Below are 20,545 nucleotides of genomic sequence, written 5' to 3'. Positions count from 1 at the left end.
GAAAATTTCTAAAATCCGTCCCTGTGTCTCAAAATTTGTGTTATTTGGGACAAACTGTCAACAAGGCAAAAATAATAATTCTTCCAAATGTTATTGTCTTAGCGTCAAAACTGCCAAAATTACAGGACCGATTGGAATAAATAGGAAAGTTTTGGATCGACTTGAAAATGAAAATTTCTAAAATCCGTCCCTGTGGCGCAAAAAAATTGAAATTTAGAACAGTTAGCAATTCAAAAATCATCAAAGGTACCAAAGTCACAGGAAAAATATTTGAAATTTTTGGCTCGTCTTGAAAATAAAAATTTTAAAATTCCAAAAAAGGTCAAAATTAGTAATTTCTTAAGCGATTTTTCAGTGCTTTAGCGTAAAAAAATAGAAATAATTTCCTGGTGCTATATAAAATCCAAGATTTGGGCACTTTTTCAATTTTTTCAAATCTTTGCTTGAATTCGGTCACATCTTCTTCTACATCATTTCCCTTTTTGTATTCCTCGACCTCTCCGCATGCTTCGTCCGCTTCACTTTCTTCCACTTAGAAGTCATGCCTGGCGAGCATAAATTAGTCCACGCCTGGCCGTGAATTTTTAGTCGTCTCTAATTGCAGTCGTTCTTCGATGCGCATCACACGCAAGTTTTTTCCAACACTATTGTTCTCGTAAAGCTCGCCGCTGCAGGAATGCGATTTTCTTCAATTTTCAACAAGTGCATCAACAAAAGGAACAAATCGCACTTTCGCTTTGAAATTGTGTAATTTATTTCCACCGTTTTCTCCTCACCTTTGCACCTTTTAATGTCTTCGCAAATTAAAAGAAAAATTGTGCTCATGGTCAGTGAGGAGGCGTTCCGTTTCTTCACTTTTGAGTGTTATTCAAATTGCCTCCTTTTTATTATTCTTTATGAGTACCACACCCACGCCCACGGATAATTCATCCAAAACGAAAAGGAGATAATTGTCAACATTGTTGTTCTCTTGGTCGTTCGTTACGCGGAAAATGATAACAATGCACTTGTCCAATATTTTTATCACTCAGCCTTCGCTTGCCTATTACGCTCCAAACACCTGCGATTGATAATCGCATTATCATTCACTTTTATTGTGGATAATTCAAAGAAACCCCGTTAATCCAAGCGAACGACCAGTCCCTGGAAACTGGTTATAGACGACAAATTGGCCATTTCTTCATGATGCGTCAGAAGATAGAATCTTTGCAGCAACGCACGCTACAAAAGTTTGAGGTGCGCACGCTGACTCATGCTTAATTCCGTCCATTGTTACTCACAAGATAAATCGCCACCATCATTACTAAACAACAATGCTACCGTAAACACGCCAAAGCTCGGCCAGAATTTGTCCGAGCGAATTATCGCAATGACCTCTTCGCAGATACGGATTGACCTCATCGACGTAACCCACAAAATACTTCCTACATGACCCTCGAAAAGTTTTTTTTTTGACTGGCAATTAGAGGGGCTCCTTTCTAAGGCGTCATGAATTCAAAAGAGAAGAGTCTCGCGGGTCTTTCACTTCGGTTGGTACCGGCTAATTTATTAGAACGTTCCAATGTTTTACGTGAATGGTGATTTGCATTGGTAGATCGGTCAATCACGATCTCATTTTAGAATTTTTTTTTGTTGCAGGACGAATGTCGTTCCGACATCAACCGGTGGATCGGAGCTCCAAGACCGGGGGTGCCCTCTTCGCCAACGGCGCCGGAGGTAAAGTTATAGTTTGACATTGCGCGCAGAGCTACCAATTGATTTGTCACTCCTTTATTTTCAAATGTATTTTGGAACTTTTGAGATTTTTGGATACTTTCTAGAAACGATATTTATGGTTTTTGGATTCTGTAGATATAAATAGGAAGTTTGATTTTAAAAAATTTAGTTTGCTGTTTTATCAGGTGTCTTACTTATCCTTCTTGTAGATTTCAATTGTTTTTACGAAACGTCTTTCACAAATATACCGAATTTTTCAATTTTTTTTAAATTTGTTGTAAAAATTGGAAATTGATTTCGAAAATAAAATTTATTTAACAAAAGACCTTATATTTCACCTGTTCAAACATTCTGTTCAAAAAAAGGAGAAATTTACGCAAAATTTACAAATTTAAGGAAAATACGATTTTTTTTATAATTTGTTGTAAAAATTAATGTTTAATTCCAAAATAAAATTAGTTTTCGGTTAAAAGCTGTTTCTTTACTAACTGTCATTATTTGCTTCAAAATTTCATCTGTTTAAATGCAGAAATGAGAAATTTACGCAAAATTTGCAGAATTAGGAAAATTACTATTTATTTTTCAATTTGGAAGATTGATTTTCCAAAAAAATTCTGGTTTTCTGTAAAAGCTGCTTTTTTATTAAGTGTTTTTATTTTTCTGTAGATTTCATCTGTCTAAACACAGAAACAGAAAATTTACGCAAAATTCGCAGAATTAAGGAAAATACGAGTTTTAAAAATTTGCTGTAAAAATTGAAAGTATGATTCCCAATTGTTAAAAATTCTGGTTTTCTGTGAAAGCTGCTTTTCTATCAAGTGTCTTTATTTTTCTGTAGATTTCATTAGTCTGAACACAGAAATGGAGAATTTGTGCAAAATTCATAAAATGAAGGAAAATACGATTTTTTTTAATTTGCTGTTAAAACTGGAAGTTTGCCACTGACTGAATAAAAAATTTTAGTTTTCTGTAAAAGCTGCCTTTCTATCAAGTGTCTTTACTTTTTTGTAGATTTCATCTGTCTTAATACTGAAACACAAAATTTACGCAAAAAACACAGAAATAAAGAAAATACAATTTTTTTGAGTTAGCCGTAAAAATTGGAAATTTGATTTCCAATAAAAATTTCTAGTTTTCTGTAAAAGCTGCTTTTTATCAAGTGTCTTTACTTTTCTGAAGATTTCATTTGTTTAAACACAGAAACGGAGGATTTATGCAAAAATTACAGAAATAAGGAAAATACGATTTTTTTGCATTTGTTGTAAGAATTGAAAGTTTGATATGCAATAAAAATTTCTAGTTTTCTGTAAAATCTGCTTTTTTATGAAGTGTCTTTATTTTTTTATAGATTTCATCTGTTTACACACAGAAACGCGAAATTTACGCAAAATTCAAAGAATTGAGAAAAAAACGATTTTTTTAAATTATTAGCTGTAAACCTTGGAAGTTTGATTCCAAAAAAAATCTAGTTTTCTGTAAAAACTTGTTCTTTACCAACTGTCTAAATAGATTTCATCTGTCTAAATAAAAAAGCAAGAAATTTACGCAAAATTCACAGAATTAAGGAAAATACGACTTTTTTAGGTTTTCTGTAAAAACTGGAAGTTTGATTCCCAACAAAATTTTGTAGTTTTCTGAAAAAGCTGCTTTTTTATCAAGTGTCTCTAGTTTCTTGTAGATTTCAGCTGTCTAAATACAGAAGCGCGAAATTTACGCAAAATTCAAAGATTCAAAAAAAATACGATTTTATTACATTAGCAGTAAACATTGGATTTCCAAAAAAATTGTAGTTTTCTGTAAAAAGCTGTTTTTCTTTCTGTCTTGATTTCTCCTGTAGATTTCATCTGTCTAAATACAGAAACGAGAAATTTACGCAAAATATACAGAATCAAGAAAATTACGCTTTATTTTTCAATTTGCTGTAAATATTGGAAGTTTGATTTTCCAAAAACATTCTGGTTTTCTGTAAAAGCTGGTTTTTTATCGAGTGTCTTTCCTTTTCTGTACATTTCATCTGTCTAAACAAAAAATCAGGCAATTTACGCAAATCACAGAAATAAAGAAAATACATTTTTTTTAGTTAGCCGTAAAAACTGGAAATTTGATTTCCAATTAAAATTTCTAGTTTTCTGTAAAAGTTGCTTTTTTATCAAGTGTTTTGTACTGTGTTACTTTTATGTAGATTTCATTTGTTTAAACACAAAAACGAATGATTTTCACAAAATTCACAAAATAAAGAAAAATTCAATTTTTTTTTAATTTTTTGTAAAAAATGAAGATATGATTTCCAATAAAAATTTACAGCTTTCTGTAAAATCTGCTTTTTTATCAAGTGTCTTTACTTTTCTGTAGATTTCATCTGTTTAAACACTGAAACGCAAAATTTACGCAAAAATCACAGAAATACAGAAAATACAATTTTTTTGAGTAAGCCGCAAAAATTGGAAATTTGATATCCAATTAAAACTTCTAGTTTTCTGTAAAAGTTGCGTTTTCATCAAGTGTCTTTACTTTTCTGTAGATTTTATTTGTTTAAACACAAAAACGGAGGATTTACGCAAAATTTACAGAATAAAGAAAAATTCGATTTTTTTTTTAATTTTCTGTAAAAATTGGAAGTCTGATTTCAATAAAAATTTCTAGTTTTCTGTAAAAGCTGTTTTTTTTTATCAAAAGTTTCTTTACTTTTCTGTAGATTTAATTTGTTTGAACAAATTCCAAGAATAAAGGAAAATACGACTTTTTTGCATTTGTTGTAAGAATTGAAAGTTTGATATTAAATAAAAATTTCTAGTTTTCTGTAAAATCTGCTTTTTTATCAATTGTCTCTATTTTCTTGAAGATTTCATCTGGCCGAATACAGAAACGACAAATTTACGCAAAATTTACAGAACTAAAGAAATTCCGATTTATTTTTTATTTTGCTGTGTAAAAGTTGGAAGTTTGATTTCTACAAAAAAAATCTAGTTTTTGTAAAAACTGCTGTTTTATAAAGTGTCTTTATTTTTCTGTACATTTCATCTGTCTAAACACAGAAAAGCGAAATTAACGCAAAATTCACAGATTTAAGGAAAATACGATTTTTTTAAATTTGCTATAAAACGTGGAAGTTTGGTTCGCAATAAAAAATTCTAGTTTTCTGAAAAAGCTTCTATTTTATCGAATGCGTTTACTTCCTAGATTTAATTTGTCTAAACACAGAGACCCGAATTTACGCAAAATTCACAAAATTAAGAAAAATTAGAATTTAAAGTTTGATTCCAAAAAAATATATATTTCTGTAAAAGCTGCTATTTGATCAAGTGTCTTGGCTTTCTTGTAGATTTCATCTGTTCAAACACAGAAACGGTGAATTTACGTAGGTACAATTCACAGAATTACAAAATATAGATAAATCTGCAGAAATAAGAAATATAGAAAATCCCCAGTACGAAACCGCGCAGCATTCATTATGGAGATCTTTGTTACTTTTCACAATCTTGAAAAAGTTGTTTTTAAAATACCATTTCATAAGAATCTCCAATTTCAGAAACCATTAGTTGATTGTGAAATCGCCACTTTTAACGCTTGAATAGCCCAATATAAAAAATCCTCAAACATGAATATAATAATGTTCTTACGATTGCGAAACACTCAATAAATTTGCCGATTTTTGCAAATCCGTGTTCTTTCGCTAATGAAGAGTGTCGCTGTTTTCATTAGGCGTGATCTTTCCAATAATAATGAATTATCATCGTCCATGAATAAATTCGCATTTTTAAAGCCTGTAAATGTTCGCGCAATAGAGCAATTAGTCCTACTGGTATATAGCCACTCATCTTGGCGTGTTATGATAGGCGTGGGCAGGCTGGGAAACTTTCATTCCGATTTGGAAATCAGATTGCATGAGCAATGATGAAAAAGGGACATTCGAGCTGATTTATTGCCTTTCAATGAATATTATTCTAATTAAATCAGCGAAGCACCGATTATGCAAACGGCGCCGATGCGATGGATTTTTACTACGAAGGGAGTCGCGCTACCGTGAGCCAGTGCTGCCAACACACTTCAAATTCCAAAGCCGCACTAACGGAACCTGTCGCGTTTTTGCTCTTAAATACATAACAAGATGAGTTTAAGTGTTAGAATGCGGATCTTCGCGTCATTAGCGTTTTTGTCTAGTCCTTATAAACGCATTATGCGTTTCCGTCGCGTTTCTTCATTTGTTTAAACGAGCCTCGATTTATCTTCCGTGACATAATATTGACAAGTAACCAGTTGGCAAATGGTCAAATGTAACGCGATATGACGTATCTATGATCTCGACATGTTCCAATCATTAACAAACATGCACTTTGCTCCTTGGCCGCGCCGCGTTACACACGCCAGGGGCGGCGCCAGAAGTTCGACGTTCATGGTCAGAGTTTTTCGATGGGAGAATTGATGGATTTCGTCAGGAAAACAAGGTTGCATTTTCACACTTCACTTCCAAAATCGGCGCGAGGGAGACCTTGGAGATGGCAACTTTCGCTCCGTTTTCGATATTGTCACGGCTGATGAATCGTGAAATTGTTAATTTGATACTTCAATTAAACGGAAGCTGAGAATGCTAAATAGCACTGAAACGGTTCCGCGGGAGTTCTTTCTAGTTCTGTATAATCACCGAAATAAGGATTTTAAAAAAATGCGGCAAAAAATTCATGTTTTGTGCTAAACAAATTCTAGTTTTTTGTAAAAGTTGCTTTCTTATCAAGTGTCTTTATTTTTTTGTAGATTTCATCTGTTTAAACACAGAAACGGGACAGTTACACGAACATCCTAAAGTTAAGAAAAATACGATTTTTTTAAATTTGCTGTAAAAATTGGAAGTTAGATCGGTACCAAATAAAAATTTCTAGTTTCGTGTAAAAGCTGCTTTTTTATCAAGTTTCTTTAATTTTCTGTAGATTTCGTCAGTCTGAACCCAGAAATGAGAATTAACGCAAAATTCACAGAACTAAAAAAATAAGATTTTTTTTAAATTTGCTGTAAAACTTGGAAGTTTGATCCTAAATAAAAATTTCACGTTTTCTGTAAAAGCTGCTTTTTAATCAAGTGTCTTTACTTTCCTGTAAATGTCATCTGTCTAAACACAGAAACCGAGAATTTACGCAAAATTCACAGAATTAAAAAAATACGAATTTTTTAATTTGCTATAAAAATTGGAAATTTATACCCAATAAAAATTTCTAGTTTTCTGTAAAAGCTACTTTTTATCAATTGTCTTTACTTTTCTGTAGATTTCATCTGTTTAGATACATAAACGGAGAATTTAGGAAGAATTTATAGAATTAAGGATTATACGAATTTTTTCAATTTGCTGTAAAAATTGGAAGTTTGATTCAAAATAAAAATTTTTAGTTGTCTGTGAAAGATGCTTTTTTATCAAGTGTTTTTACTTTTCTATAGATTTCATTTGTTGGAATACCGAAACGGAGAATTTACGTAAAATTCACAGAATTAAGGAAAATACGAATTTTTTTAATTTGCTGTAAAAAGTGAAAGTTTGATTTAAAAAAAAATTCTACATTTTATAAAAGCTGCTTTTTTATTAAGTGTCTTTACTTTTCTATAGATTTCGTCTGTTGGAACACAGAAACGCAGAATTTACGTAAAATTCACAGAATTAAGGAAAATACGAATTTTTTAATTTGTTATAAACATTGGAAGTTTGATTCCCAACAAAAATTTCTAGTTTTCTGTAAAAGTTGTTTTTTTATCAACTCTTTTGTAGAGGTTATCTGTCTAAACACAAAAACTGAGAATTTACCCAAAAATCACAAAATTAAGAAAAATACGTTTTTTTTAATTTGCCATAAAAAGTGAAAGTTTGATTTCAAAAAAAAATTCTACTTTTCTGTAAAAGCTGGTTTTTTATCGAGTGTCTTTACTTTTCTGTAGAGTTTATCTGTCTAAACACAGAATAGGAGAATTTACGCAAAATTCACAGAATTAAGTAAAATACGTTTTTTTTTTAATTTGCCGTATAAAGTGAAAGTTTGATTTCCAAAAAAAATTCTAGCTTTCTATAAAAGCTGCTTTTTTATTAAATGTCTTCATTTTTCTGTAGATTTCTTGTTTGAATACAGAAACTGAGAATTTACACAAAATGCAAAGAATTAAGAAAACTACTTTTTTTTTAATTTTGTTGTAAACATTGAAAGTTTGATTTCCAAAAAAATCTAGTTTTCTGTAAAAGCTGCTTTTTTATCGAGTGGCTTTACTTTTCTGTAGATTTAATTTTTCTGAACACAGAAACGGAGAATTTACGTAAAATTCACAGAATTAAAAGAAATACAATTTTTTTAATTTGCTATAAACATTGGAAATTTGATTTCCAATAAAAATTTCTAGTTTTCTGTAAAAGTTGTTTTTTATCAACTTTTTTGTAGAATTCATCTGTCTAAACACAAAGACTGAGAATTTATTCAAAAATCACAAAATTAAGAAAAATACGATTTTTTTTAATTTGCCATAAAAAGTGAGTTTGATTTCAAAAAAAAAATCTACTTTTCTATATCGAGTGTCTTTACTTTTCTGTAGATTTTATCTGTCTAAACACAGAATAGGAGAATTTACGCAAAATTCACAGAATTAAGTGAAATACGATTTTTTTTAATTTGCTATAAAAAGTGAAAGTTTGATTTAAAAAAAAATTTAGTTTTCTGTAAAAGCTGCTTTTTTATTAAGTGTCTTTACTTTTCTGTAGCTTTCTTCTGTTTGAACACAGAAATGAAGAATTTACGTAAAATTCACAGAATTAAGAAAAATACGATTTTTTTAATTTGCTATAAACATTGGAAGCTTGATTTCCAATAAAAATTTCTCGTTTTCTGTAAAAATTGTTTTTCTATCAAGTGTCGTTACTTTTCTGTAGATTTCATCTGTCTCCACACAAAAACAAAGAATTTACGCAAAAATCACAAAATTAAGGAAAATACGTTTTTTTTTTAATTTGCCGTATAAAGTGAAGGTTTGATTTCCAAAAAAAATTCTAGCTTTCTGTAAAAGCTGCTTTTTTATTAAGTGTCTTTATTTTTCTGTAGATTTCTTCTGTTTGAATACAGAAACTGAGAATTTACACAAAATGCAAAGAGTTAAGAAAACTACAATTTTTTTAATTTTGTTGTAAACATTGAAAGTTTGATTTCCAAAAAAATCTAGTTTTCTGTAAAAGCTGCTTTTTTATCGAGTGGCTTTACTTTTCTGTAGATTTAATCTTTCTGAACACAGAAACGAAGAATTTACGTAAAATTCACAGAATTAAAAGAAATACAATTTTTTTAATTTGCTATAAACATTGGAAATTTGATTTCCAATAAAAATTTCTAGTTTTCTGTAAAAGTTGTTTTTTATCAACTTTTTTGTAGAATTCATCTGTCTAAACACAAAGACTGAGAATTTATTCAAAAATCACAAAATTAAGAAAAATACGATTTTTTTTAATTTGCCATAAAAAGTGAGTTTGATTTCAAAAAAAAAATCTACTTTTCTATATCGAGTGTCTTTACTTTTCTGTAGATTTTATCTGTCTAAACACAGAATAGGAGAATTTACGCAAAATTCACAGAATTAAGTGAAATACGATTTTTTTTAATTTGCTATAAAAAGTGAAAGTTTGATTTAAAAAAAAATTTAGTTTTCTGTAAAAGCTGCTTTTTTATTAAGTGTCTTTACTTTTCTGTAGCTTTCTTCTGTTTGAACACAGAAATGAAGAATTTACGTAAAATTCACAGAATTAAGAAAAATACGATTTTTTTAATTTGCTATAAACATTGGAAGCTTGATTTCCAATAAAAATTTCTAGTTTTCTGTAAAAGTTGTTTTTCTATCAAGTGTCGTTACTTTTCTGTAGATTTCATCTGTCTCCACACAAAAATAAAGAATTTACGCAAAAATCACAAAATTAAGGAAAATACGTTTTTTTTTTTAATTTGCCGTATAAAGTGAAAGTTTGATTTCCAAAAAAAATTCTAGCTTTCTGTAAAAGCTGCTTTTTTATTAAGTGTCTTCATTTTTCTGTAGATTTCTTCTGTTTGAATATAGAAACTGAGAATTTACACAAAATGCAAAGAGTTAAGAAAACTACAATTTTTTTAATTTTGTTGTAAACATTGAAAGTTTGATTTCCAAAAAAATCTAGTTTTCTGTAAAAGCTGCTTTTTTATCGAGTGGCTTTACTTTTCTGTAGATTTAATCTTTCTGAACACAGAAACGAAGAATTTACGTAAAATTCACAGAATTAAAAGAAATACAATTTTTTTAATTTGCTATAAACATTGGAAATTTGATTTCCAATAAAAATTTCTAGTTTTCTGTAAAAGTTGTTTTTTATCAACTTTTTTGTAGAATTCATCTGTCTAAACACAAAGACTGAGAATTTATTCAAAAATCACAAAATTAAGAAAAATACGATTTTTTTTAATTTGCCATAAAAAGTGAGTTTGATTTCAAAAAAAAAATCTACTTTTCTATATCGAGTGTCTTTACTTTTCTGTAGATTTTATCTGTCTAAACACAGAATAGGAGAATTTACGCAAAATTCACAGAATTAAGTGAAATACGATTTTTTTTAATTTGCTATAAAAAGTGAAAGTTTGATTTAAAAAAAAATTTAGTTTTCTGTAAAAGCTGCTTTTTTATTAAGTGTCTTTACTTTTCTGTAGCTTTCTTCTGTTTGAACACAGAAATGAAGAATTTACGTAAAATTCACAGAATTAAGAAAAATACGATTTTTTTAATTTGCTATAAACATTGGAAGCTTGATTTCCAATAAAAATTTCTCGTTTTCTGTAAAAATTGTTTTTCTATCAAGTGTCGTTACTTTTCTGTAGATTTCATCTGTCTCCACACAAAAACAAAGAATTTACGCAAAAATCACAAAATTAAGGAAAATACGTTTTTTTTTTAATTTGCCGTATAAAGTGAAGGTTTGATTTCCAAAAAAAATTCTAGCTTTCTGTAAAAGCTGCTTTTTTATTAAGTGTCTTTATTTTTCTGTAGATTTCTTCTGTTTGAATACAGAAACTGAGAATTTACACAAAATGCAAAGAGTTAAGAAAACTACAATTTTTTTAATTTTGTTGTAAACATTGAAAGTTTGATTTCCAAAAAAATCTAGTTTTCTGTAAAAGCTGCTTTTTTATCGAGTGGCTTTACTTTTCTGTAGATTTAATCTTTCTGAACACAGAAACGAAGAATTTACGTAAAATTCACAGAATTAAATGAAATACAATTTTTTTAATTTGCTATAGACATTGGAAATTTGATTTCCAATAAAAATTTCTAGTTTTCTGTAAAAGTTGTTTTTTTATCAAGTGTCTTTACTTTTCTGTAGATTTCATCTGTCTCCACACAAAAACAAAGAATTTACGCAAAAATCACAAAATTAAGAAAAATACGTTTTTTTTTTAATTTGCCATAAAAAGTGAAAGTTTGATTTCAAAAAAAAATCTACTTTTCTATATCGAGTGTCTTTACTTTTCTGTAGATTTCATCTGTCTAAACACAGAATAGGAGAATTTACGCAAAATTCACAGAATTAAGTGAAATACGATTTTTTTTTAATTTGCTATAAAAAGTGAAAGTTTGATTTAAAAAAAAAAATAGTTTTCTGTAAAAGCTGCTTTTTTATTAATTGTCTTTACTTTTCTGTAGCTTTCTTCTGTTTGAACACAGAAATGAAGAATTTACGTAAAATTCACAGAATTAAGAAAAATACGATTTTTTTAATTTGCTATAAACATTGGAAGCTTGATTTCCAATAAAAATTTATAGTTTTCTGTAAAACTTGTTTTTTTATCAAGTGTTTTTACTTTCCTGTAGATTTCATCTGTCTCAACACAAAAATTACGGAAAATACGATTTTTTTTTAATTTGCCGTATAAAGTGAAAGTGTGATTTCCAAAAAAAGTTCTAGTTTTCTGTAAAAGCTGCTTTTTTATTAAGTGTCTTCACTTTTCTGTACATCTCTTCTGTTTGAATACAGAAAAGAAGAATTTACGCAAAATTCACATAAATAAGAAAAATACGAATTTTTTAATTAATTTTTTTTAATATTGGAAGCTTGATTTAAAAAAAAAATTCTAGTTTTCTGTAAAAACTGCTTTTTTATTGAGTGTATTTACTTTTCTGTAGATTTCATCTTTTCTGAACATAGTAACGCAGAATTTACGCAAAATGCACAGAATTAAGAAAATAACGATTTTTTTTAATTTGCTGGAAAAATTGGAACTTTAATACCCAATAAAAATTTCTAATTTTCTGTAAACGCTGCTTTTTTATCAAGTGTCTCTACTTTTCTATAGATTTCATTTGTCTGAATAGAAATTCACAGAATTGAAGAAATTAGAAAGGTTTGAAACGGGAATTTTACCCTAAATTATTAGTAAAAATTCTGCAGTTTTCTGTAAAAGCCAAGACACGAAGAACTGCCAATGTCAAGCGAAGCCCATTCGTGTTGCACAGGAGCGAGAATATTAAGATCTTTTGCGGTTAGAATTAATGAATTGGCATTTATTGGTTGGTTAGATCAGTGCGTGCGGCTAGAATCCTGAGGTCGTTCATAATTGTTCTTAATTTTCTCCCAGACTGACAGTTATGAGTGATGCGTGTGGATGGAAAGGTCAGGTTGAAGAATTGCCACTTTTGAAGTCCAAGCCCGAAAACGATAGGTACGAATTGGGGTACTGAACTGCCTCCAACATTTAACGTAGCGAAAATGGACCAGTTCCCACATTTTTTCCCTTCAAATCAACTTTTTCAAGATTATGAAAAGTAACAAAGATATCCATAATAACACACTTTAATTTCTGTATGATAGTTATTACCACTTTTTGTACGGACGGTGGTAATTATAGAAATAGTAAAGCTGCGGTTTTACGAGCTTTTTTCGTCGCTTTTTCTCCAGTTACAAAGGAAACAACTGCTCATCCTAAGTACGCACTTTGCTTTTATATCCTTGATTTTTAGACGCGAGATCTACAGTTGATTCATCGCAACATTTCATTAAATAAATTATACAGAAATAATGAGATTCGCTCGTATTGACTTTACTGCAATTCTTGCTGCACACTGATTGATCGTTAAATGGAGGATATGCGTTGGAAGTGACAAGAAAGCAATTACAGCGACGTCGTTTCGAATTGAAAATTTTATCGCATCACTCTGTATAATCCCGAGACTTTGTTTATTCCACGGAATAATTACGATTGATAAACTTGACGTGAGCCGTAACATTATCAAACGTGATAACCGCAGCGAAGTTTCTTCTAATCGTAAGAACGATTAGTTGTAACACATATACTAACGGCCATCTTAATCTCATGAGGACGACTTTTTGCACCATAATTTATAGATAAACGAGCAGTTTGTATCATCTAGCGACGTTCTTATTATGATTTCCAGGATTTTCACTCTTTTGATAGCATATCGCATGAAGCAATCTCTTTACCGGGCTGTTAAGTCTTCTTTCTCGCAATGATATTAATCGATTCTTCTCATTACGGGCAATGAGCCTCCATTTCAGTTAATTAAGGGAAACGAGTTAATTTTATTGCCGCTTCCTTTTGATGGCCTTTGGAGATGAGAGCGAGGCATGAAAGAATTCTTCAACGAACTTGAAAAGCTTGCATTTTCGAATTTGGGATATTTTATGCAATTTGTCGAGTTCCAAAATTTTTGCCCCCAAAACTTCAATCGCTTCCAATTCGGTTATTTGGTGACGTATGTGAACAATTCGTACAGTATTAGATTCTATGTGAAATTCTGCGTAAAATGAGCACCGATAATTTAATATTGCTTCATAAATAAGCGATATTTCGACCGTGTCTAAATTAGAGATCAACTTCCATACTGAAAAAAATGAAATTCCAACTATCTATCGAAAAGGGTTGTTTGATATTTGGGATAATTCCGGTGATATCGAGCAAAATGGTTTTCGAACCTCCAAAATTTTGGCCCTCTGGCGACAACCCAAAATTTCAAATGCCTCTAATTCAGTTATTTGTTGACGGACGAGAAAAATAATGGTAGTTTTGGATTCATCGCGAAATTCTGCGTAAAATGAGCCCATATTGCTCGAATTTCCTTAACAAATAACCGAGATATCGACCGAAGCAAATTTTTATGGGGTGTTTTTAGTGTCATTTTGAAGAAGCTGTTTCGGGCCGAAAACTGCGTTTAGTATTATTGAATTATAGATTGATCGAAAGAGAAGCTCAAGATCTATCAACTGGCTAAATCTCATATCGATAGGGCAAGTATTTTACAAGGGGCGATCAAAAAACCAAAATTTTAAAATTTTTTATCGATGAGTCGCAAAATTTTTTTGCCCAAAAAATCGACCATCGAATTTTCGACTTTTGAGGGCGGATTCGAAAGTAAATGACCCGAGAAAAACGATGGTAGAAACCGTTTCTCAAAATCATTCGTAGTTTTGGAGACATAGAGGTTTAAAAAATTTTCCAACTCAAAATTCAGTAGCCGAAACTTTGATCGCAGATAACTCAGTTATTTGTGGGTCAATCTCAACAAATTTTACATTTTTGGATTTTGCGTGAAATTCTGCGTTAAATGAGCACCAACACGTTAAGATTGCTTCTTCATAAATAAGCGAGATAGCGGCCGAGTCTGAATTAGACCCTGAAAGGCAGCTAGTACTCCTACATTGAAAAAATTCAAATTTTGAATTCGAACTATCTAAGGTCGATTTCTGACGTAAAAAATTGCAAGAAAAACGATTCCGAAAAGGGTAGTTTGATATTTGCCATAATTCCGGAGATATCGAGCAATAGCTATTTGTGTACCAAGGCCAAAAAGTGGTTCTTTTTTGACCGAGTCTTTTTTTAATGGCCAAGGCCAGAAAGAAGGCGAGGGCAAAAGGTCACTTTTTGGCCGTGTTACACACAAGATTTTTTAGGCGACATCATTAAATTTACAAGTTAATTAATTTTTATTTATGATTTATTAATTTAATTAATTATAACAACTGAATAATTGTAAATATTTATGAATCCTTCAGAAAAGTTCATATTTTCCTTATTTACATTTGCAGTTTCAGCACGTGTAGCTTCACAATTTGTATGAATTAGGTTTAGTGTGTTTTTTAATGTTGTTGCAGCAGCACTGCTAGACATGTTCACTTTCAATAATGCAACACGTCTTTGTTGCACTTTACAGCAGTTTGTCGATTTGATTTTAACCAAATAATTATAAAATTGAGGGTAATATCGGTATCTTGACGTAATATGCAAAACTATGGATAGATGGCGCCACCATAGATCGGCCGAAAATGTTTGCGGCCAGAAAAGACTCACTTTTAGGCCGCTTTTAAGGCCTAAAAATTTCATTTTCAGTTCAAGTCGACTAAAAAATCGTTTTCGAACCTCCAAAATTTTGGTCCTCTGGCGAGAAACCAAAAATTCAAACGCTTGTAACTCAGTTATTTATTGACGTACAAGAAAAATAACAATAGTTTTGGATTCCGCGCGAAATTCTGCGTTAAATGAGCCCATATAACTCAAATTTACTTAACAAATAAACGAGATATCAACCGAATTACATTTTCAGAGGGTGATTTTAGGGTCATTTTCAAGACGCTGTTTCGGGGTGAAAGCTGCGTTTAGTACCATTGAGTTATATATCGAACGAAAGCGCAGCTCGAGGTCTATTGACTGGCCAAATCTCAAATCGATAGGGTAAGTAGTTTAGGAGCGGCGATCAAAGAACGAAAAATTGAAAATTTTTCATCGATTGAGTCGCAAAATTTTTTTTGCCCAAAAAATTGACCATCGAATTTTCGACTTTTGAGGATGGATTCTAAAGTAAAATGACCCGAGAAAAACGATGGTGAAAACCGTTTCTCAAAATCTGTCGTAGTTTCCGAGATATTGAGGTTTGAAAATTTTCCAACTCAAAATTCAATATCCGAAACTTTGAACGCTTATAACTCAGTTATTTGTAGACCGATCTTAACAGGTCTTGCCTTTTTGGATTCTACGTAAAATTCTGCGTAAAATGAGTACCAATATTTTAATAATACATTATAAATAAGCGAGATATCGACCGTGTCTGAATTAGAAACCGAAAAGTAGCTAACTTCCATACTGAAAAAAATAAAATTTCGAATTCGAACTCTCGAAGATCGATTTCTAAGCAAAAAAATCGCGAGAAAAACGATTTCGAAAAGGTTTTTATAATATTTGCCCTAATTCCGAATAAATTGAGAAAAGTCGTTTTCAAACGTTCAAAATTTTGGCCCTCTGGCGACAACCCGAAATTTCAAATGCCTCTAATTCAGTTATTAGTAGACGGAAAAAACAACTGATGGTAGTTTTGGATTCAGCGCAAAATTCTGCGTAAAATGAGCCCATGTAGCTCAACAAATGAACGAGATATCAACCGAAATAAATTTTCAGAGCGTGTTTTTAGGTTGATTTTCAAGAAGCTGTTTCGGGGCGAAAACTGCGTTGGTATTATTGAATTTCATATCGATCGAAAGAGCACCTCAAGGTCTATCAACTGGCCAAATCTCAGATCGATAGGGCAAGTAGTTTCCGAGATGCGATTAAAAAACGAAAAATTGAAAATTTTTCATCGATTGATTGAGTCGCAAATTTTTTTTGCCCAAAAAATCGGCCATTGAATTTTTGACTTTTGAGGGCGGATTCTAAAGTAAAACGAGCCGAGTAAAACGATGGTGAAAACGGTTTCTTAAAATCTTTTGTTATTTCGGAGATATTGAGGTTTGAAATTTTTTTAACTTTGATGGCTCATAATTCAGTTATTTGTGTTATTTGAGCACAACACGTTAAGATTGCTTTTTCATAAATAAGCGAGACAGCGGCCGAGTCAGAATTAGATACTGAAAGGCAGCTCCTACTCCTACATTGAAAAAAATGAAATTTTAAATTCCAACTATCTAAGATCGATTTCTGAGGTAAAAAATTGCAAAAAAACGATTCCAAAAAGGGTTGTTTGATATTTGCCATAATTCCGGAGAAATCGAGCAAAATGGTTTCGAATCTCCAAAATTTTGGTCCTCTGGCGACAACCCAAAATTTCAAACGCCTCTAACTCAATTATTTGTTGACGTACGAGAAAAATAAAAATACTTTTGAATTCAGCGCAAAATTCTGCGTTAAATGAACCCATATAACTCAAATTTACTTAACAAATAAACGAGATATCGACCGAATTACATTTTCAGAGGGTGATTTTGGGGTCATTGTCAAGACGCTGTTTTCGGGGTGAAAACTGCGTTTAGTATTATTGAATTTTATATCGATCGAAATACTAGCTCGAGATCTATCAACTGTCCAAATCTCAGATCAATCGGGCAAATAGTTTACGAGGGGCAATCAAAAAACCAAAAAGCGAAAATTTTTCATCGATTGTGAGTCGCAAAATTTTTTTGCCCAAAAAATTGACCATCAAATTTTCGACTTTTGAGGCGATGGCGCAAACCGTTTTTCAAAATCTTTTTTAGTTTTTCTTTTAGAAAATTTTGCAACTCAAAATCCAATATCCGAAACTTTGGTCGCTAATAACTCAGTTATTTTTTGACCGATGTTAACGAATCTTACCTTTTTGGATTCTACGTGAAATTCTGTGTAAAATGAGTACCAATACTTTAAAAATTATTTTATAAATAAGCGAGATATCGACCGTGTCTGAATTAGAAACCGAAAAGCAGCTATTGGCAACTTAAATAACCACTAATTCAGTTATTTATTGGCGTACGTGAAAAAGTCGCACAGTTTTGGATTTGTCGTGAAATTCTGCGTAAAACTAGCACAAATAGTTTAAGTTTTCTCCGTGAATAAGCGAGATATCGACAGAATTAGTCATCCCCCACTGATCTTTTTGCACATTCTCCCTAAAAGTCTCTGTCCAAACCTGCTAAATGGATTCTGGTTGCTCGTACTAAAACCAAATTAAAATTCTGCTCTATTTAAGGAAAATCAACACTTAAAGTCAAGCTTCCCCATATACACGCTACGTGACTGTTACGAAAGATGTAATTAACCTTGAAGTGTAGTACCTTCATTTCGATCATCCCTCGTACAATCATCATATTATGAGGCAACGGTGGCTCAGCAGGAAGTCTCTTCTGCATGTTCCATTCTTCTTCCATCTAAACATATGACCATCACTCGGCGCAGCCTTCTAATTAAATTTCATAGTTCCAAGTCGCCTCGATCAGTTCCCAACAAAGCATCGTTTACGTACCACCAGGATGGGTGTCTTGGGCGCCTCAATAAATTTACAGTTAGATAATTCCAGCGCTCAACATCTGGCGAATGTGCGCCTATCATTACCGCCTAATGGAAACCATCTCTCGGTACCACCTTAGCGCATCTTCATGTGAATTCGCTACTTTCATGCGAAGAGGAAAAAACGTGGAAACGTGAATCGTTTATTGATGTCGAAGAAGCAAAAATTCGCCTTGATGTGTGTTACATCGAGGGATAGTAAAAGTTCCGTGCGGTTGTTGCGTTATTTACAACATTCCACTTATCAGCGGTATATCTATCAAGAAACTGAGGTTGTGACGATGAGCTGCCGCCGCGGTTGCGGCAAGTGAGAGGCCGTTCGGATTGATAAAGAGACGTTGCGAAAGAACCGGTAGGTCACGTGCTGGTATCATCTCGTCCAGCCCAGGGTTCGATGTTGTGCTACTGACAACAGTACCAGTGGCGTCACTTCGGTGCACCAAGGACGCCTCCGAAGTTCCGGTACTACTTGAATTGTCACACTTTCAGAAATCTTTTTACCTTAAAACGGGTACAACCTTGGTACACATCTGGGTAGTCATAAAATGGTAATTCTTCAGTGTTTGCAAAAACCCTATTCTAAAATTATTTAGATCTTATTGTGCTGTGCTGTGATGGTAAAAGAAACGTATAAATATTTTGGTGCGTTTATTTATATTTCGGCCTTTTTGTTGATTCAAATTTACTTAAATTAGGAAAAAAATATTTAGAAATAAAGTTTCAGGACATAGAGACAAATATAGTGTACATTTTTTTGGATGCCCAAGTAACGGCTCGCTTCGCTCGCCTCTCATTTACAGCCAAAAGTAACAACGTCTCTAAGTTTCATTGTCTTAGCATCAGAAGTGTCAAAGTTATGACGTTTCGTAAAAATTCAAAAATTTTTGGTCAATCCACAAAAAAAAAATTTTCAAATTTGTTCCACTTGTCCTAAAATTTTGTAATTTGACTATTGCAATTAGCAGGTTGAAAGTATTAATTCTGCCAAAATTAATTTTTCTAACTGCTAAACTACTAGAGTTATACTGTTTGTTAAAAATCTCTGAATTTTTTACTCGTCCAAACAACAAAAATTTTCAAAATTTTTCCCCCACGTTTGAAAATTTTGCAATTTGGCACACTTAAGAAACCAGCCAAAAGTTACAACGTCTTCAAATTTTATTGTTGTAGCATTAAAAGTGTCAAACTTATAACATTTCATAAAAGTTCCAAAATTTTTGGTTGATAAAATAAAAATTTCTAAAATGTGTTCTCCTTGTCCCAAATTTTATAATTTGGCTCATTTAATGAGTTGAAAATATTAATTCAGCCTGAATTCAATTTTATAATTATAAAACTGCTAGAGTTACACCAAATATTAGAAATATTTTAATTTTTTACTCGTCGGAAAAATTTAAATTTCCAAAATTTTTCCCCCACGTTCAAAAATTTTGCAATTTGGCACACTTAAGAAACCTGCCGAAAGTAACAACGTCTCCAAATCTTAATCTTGTAGCATTAACATTGTCCAAGTTACGACAATTCGAAAAAATTCCAAAATTTTTTGTGGATCCGAAAATTAAAAATTTCTAAAATGTATTCCTTTTGTCCTAAAATTTTGTAATTTTTTTATTTAATTAGCGATTCAAAAGTATTAACTCAGCCAAAATTTAATTTTCTAATTATAAAACTTCCATAGTTACACCATTTATTGAAAATATCAGAATTTTTAATTGGTTTCAAAAATCTAAATTTCTAAATTTTTTTGCCTCGCGTTCGAAAATTTTGCAATTTGGTACACTAAAGAAACCTGCCGAAAGTAACAATTTCTCCAAATTTTAATCTTGTAGCATTAAAAATGTCAAAATTATAACATTTCGTAAAAATTCAAAAAATTTTGATACGTAAAGTAAAATTATCCAAAATTTGTTCTTGTCCTAAAATTATGTAATTGGGCTTATTCTATTAGCGAGATGAAAGTATTAATTCAGTCAAAATTCAATTTTCTAATTATAAAACTTTCAGAGTTAAACCATTTATTAGAAATATGAAAATTATGAATTGATCCCGAAAATTAAAATTTCTAAAAATTTTGCGTTCAAAAATTTTGCAATTTGGTACACTAAAGAAACTTGCCGAAAGTAACAATTTCTCCAAATTTTGGAGTATTAGCGTTAAAAGTGTCAAAGTTCTGAAATTTAATCAAAAGTCGAAAATTTTGGGTTGTTCAAAAAATATTTTCAAAAAAAATTTCTTGTTCTCAAATTTTGTAATCTAGTTCAATAAATTTTTTCGCTAAAAGTAGAACAAGTTCGTTTTTATAACTGCCTAACTACCAAAGATCAACTTTTTGACTAGTTCTACAATTAAAAACCTCTAAAAATATTTTCATGTTCTAAAATCTTGCAATATTATTATGATTAGGAGTATAAAAGTCTCGAAAAGTTTACCCTATTAGCATTAATAATGTCAAAGTTTGTCCTAAAATTTTGTAATTTGGCTAAAAGGTCGAAAGTATTACATAATTCTGCCAAAATTAATTTTTCTAACTGCTAAAT

The 20,545-nt window shown here is 31.2% G+C and overlaps 1 protein-coding gene across 1 annotated transcript in view; it reads left to right on the top strand.

The window, feature by feature from the left end:
* Positions 1-20,545, top strand: part of LOC148177715 (uncharacterized) — a 100,835-nt gene that overhangs the window by 32,448 nt on the left and 47,842 nt on the right. The window contains exon 3 of the mRNA XM_088033026.1: positions 1,639-1,716. Coding sequence (XP_087889152.1) covers positions 1,639-1,716 — 78 coding nt within the window. The remainder of the gene's footprint in view (positions 1-1,638; positions 1,717-20,545) is intronic.

This window comes from Gnatocerus cornutus, chromosome 3, assembly GCF_029298725.1.
Source record: "Gnatocerus cornutus isolate USDA-ARS CGAHR chromosome 3, icGnaCorn1.1, whole genome shotgun sequence".
NCBI lineage: Eukaryota > Metazoa > Arthropoda > Insecta > Coleoptera > Tenebrionidae > Gnatocerus > Gnatocerus cornutus.
This window is presented reverse-complemented; position numbering and strand designations above follow the sequence as displayed.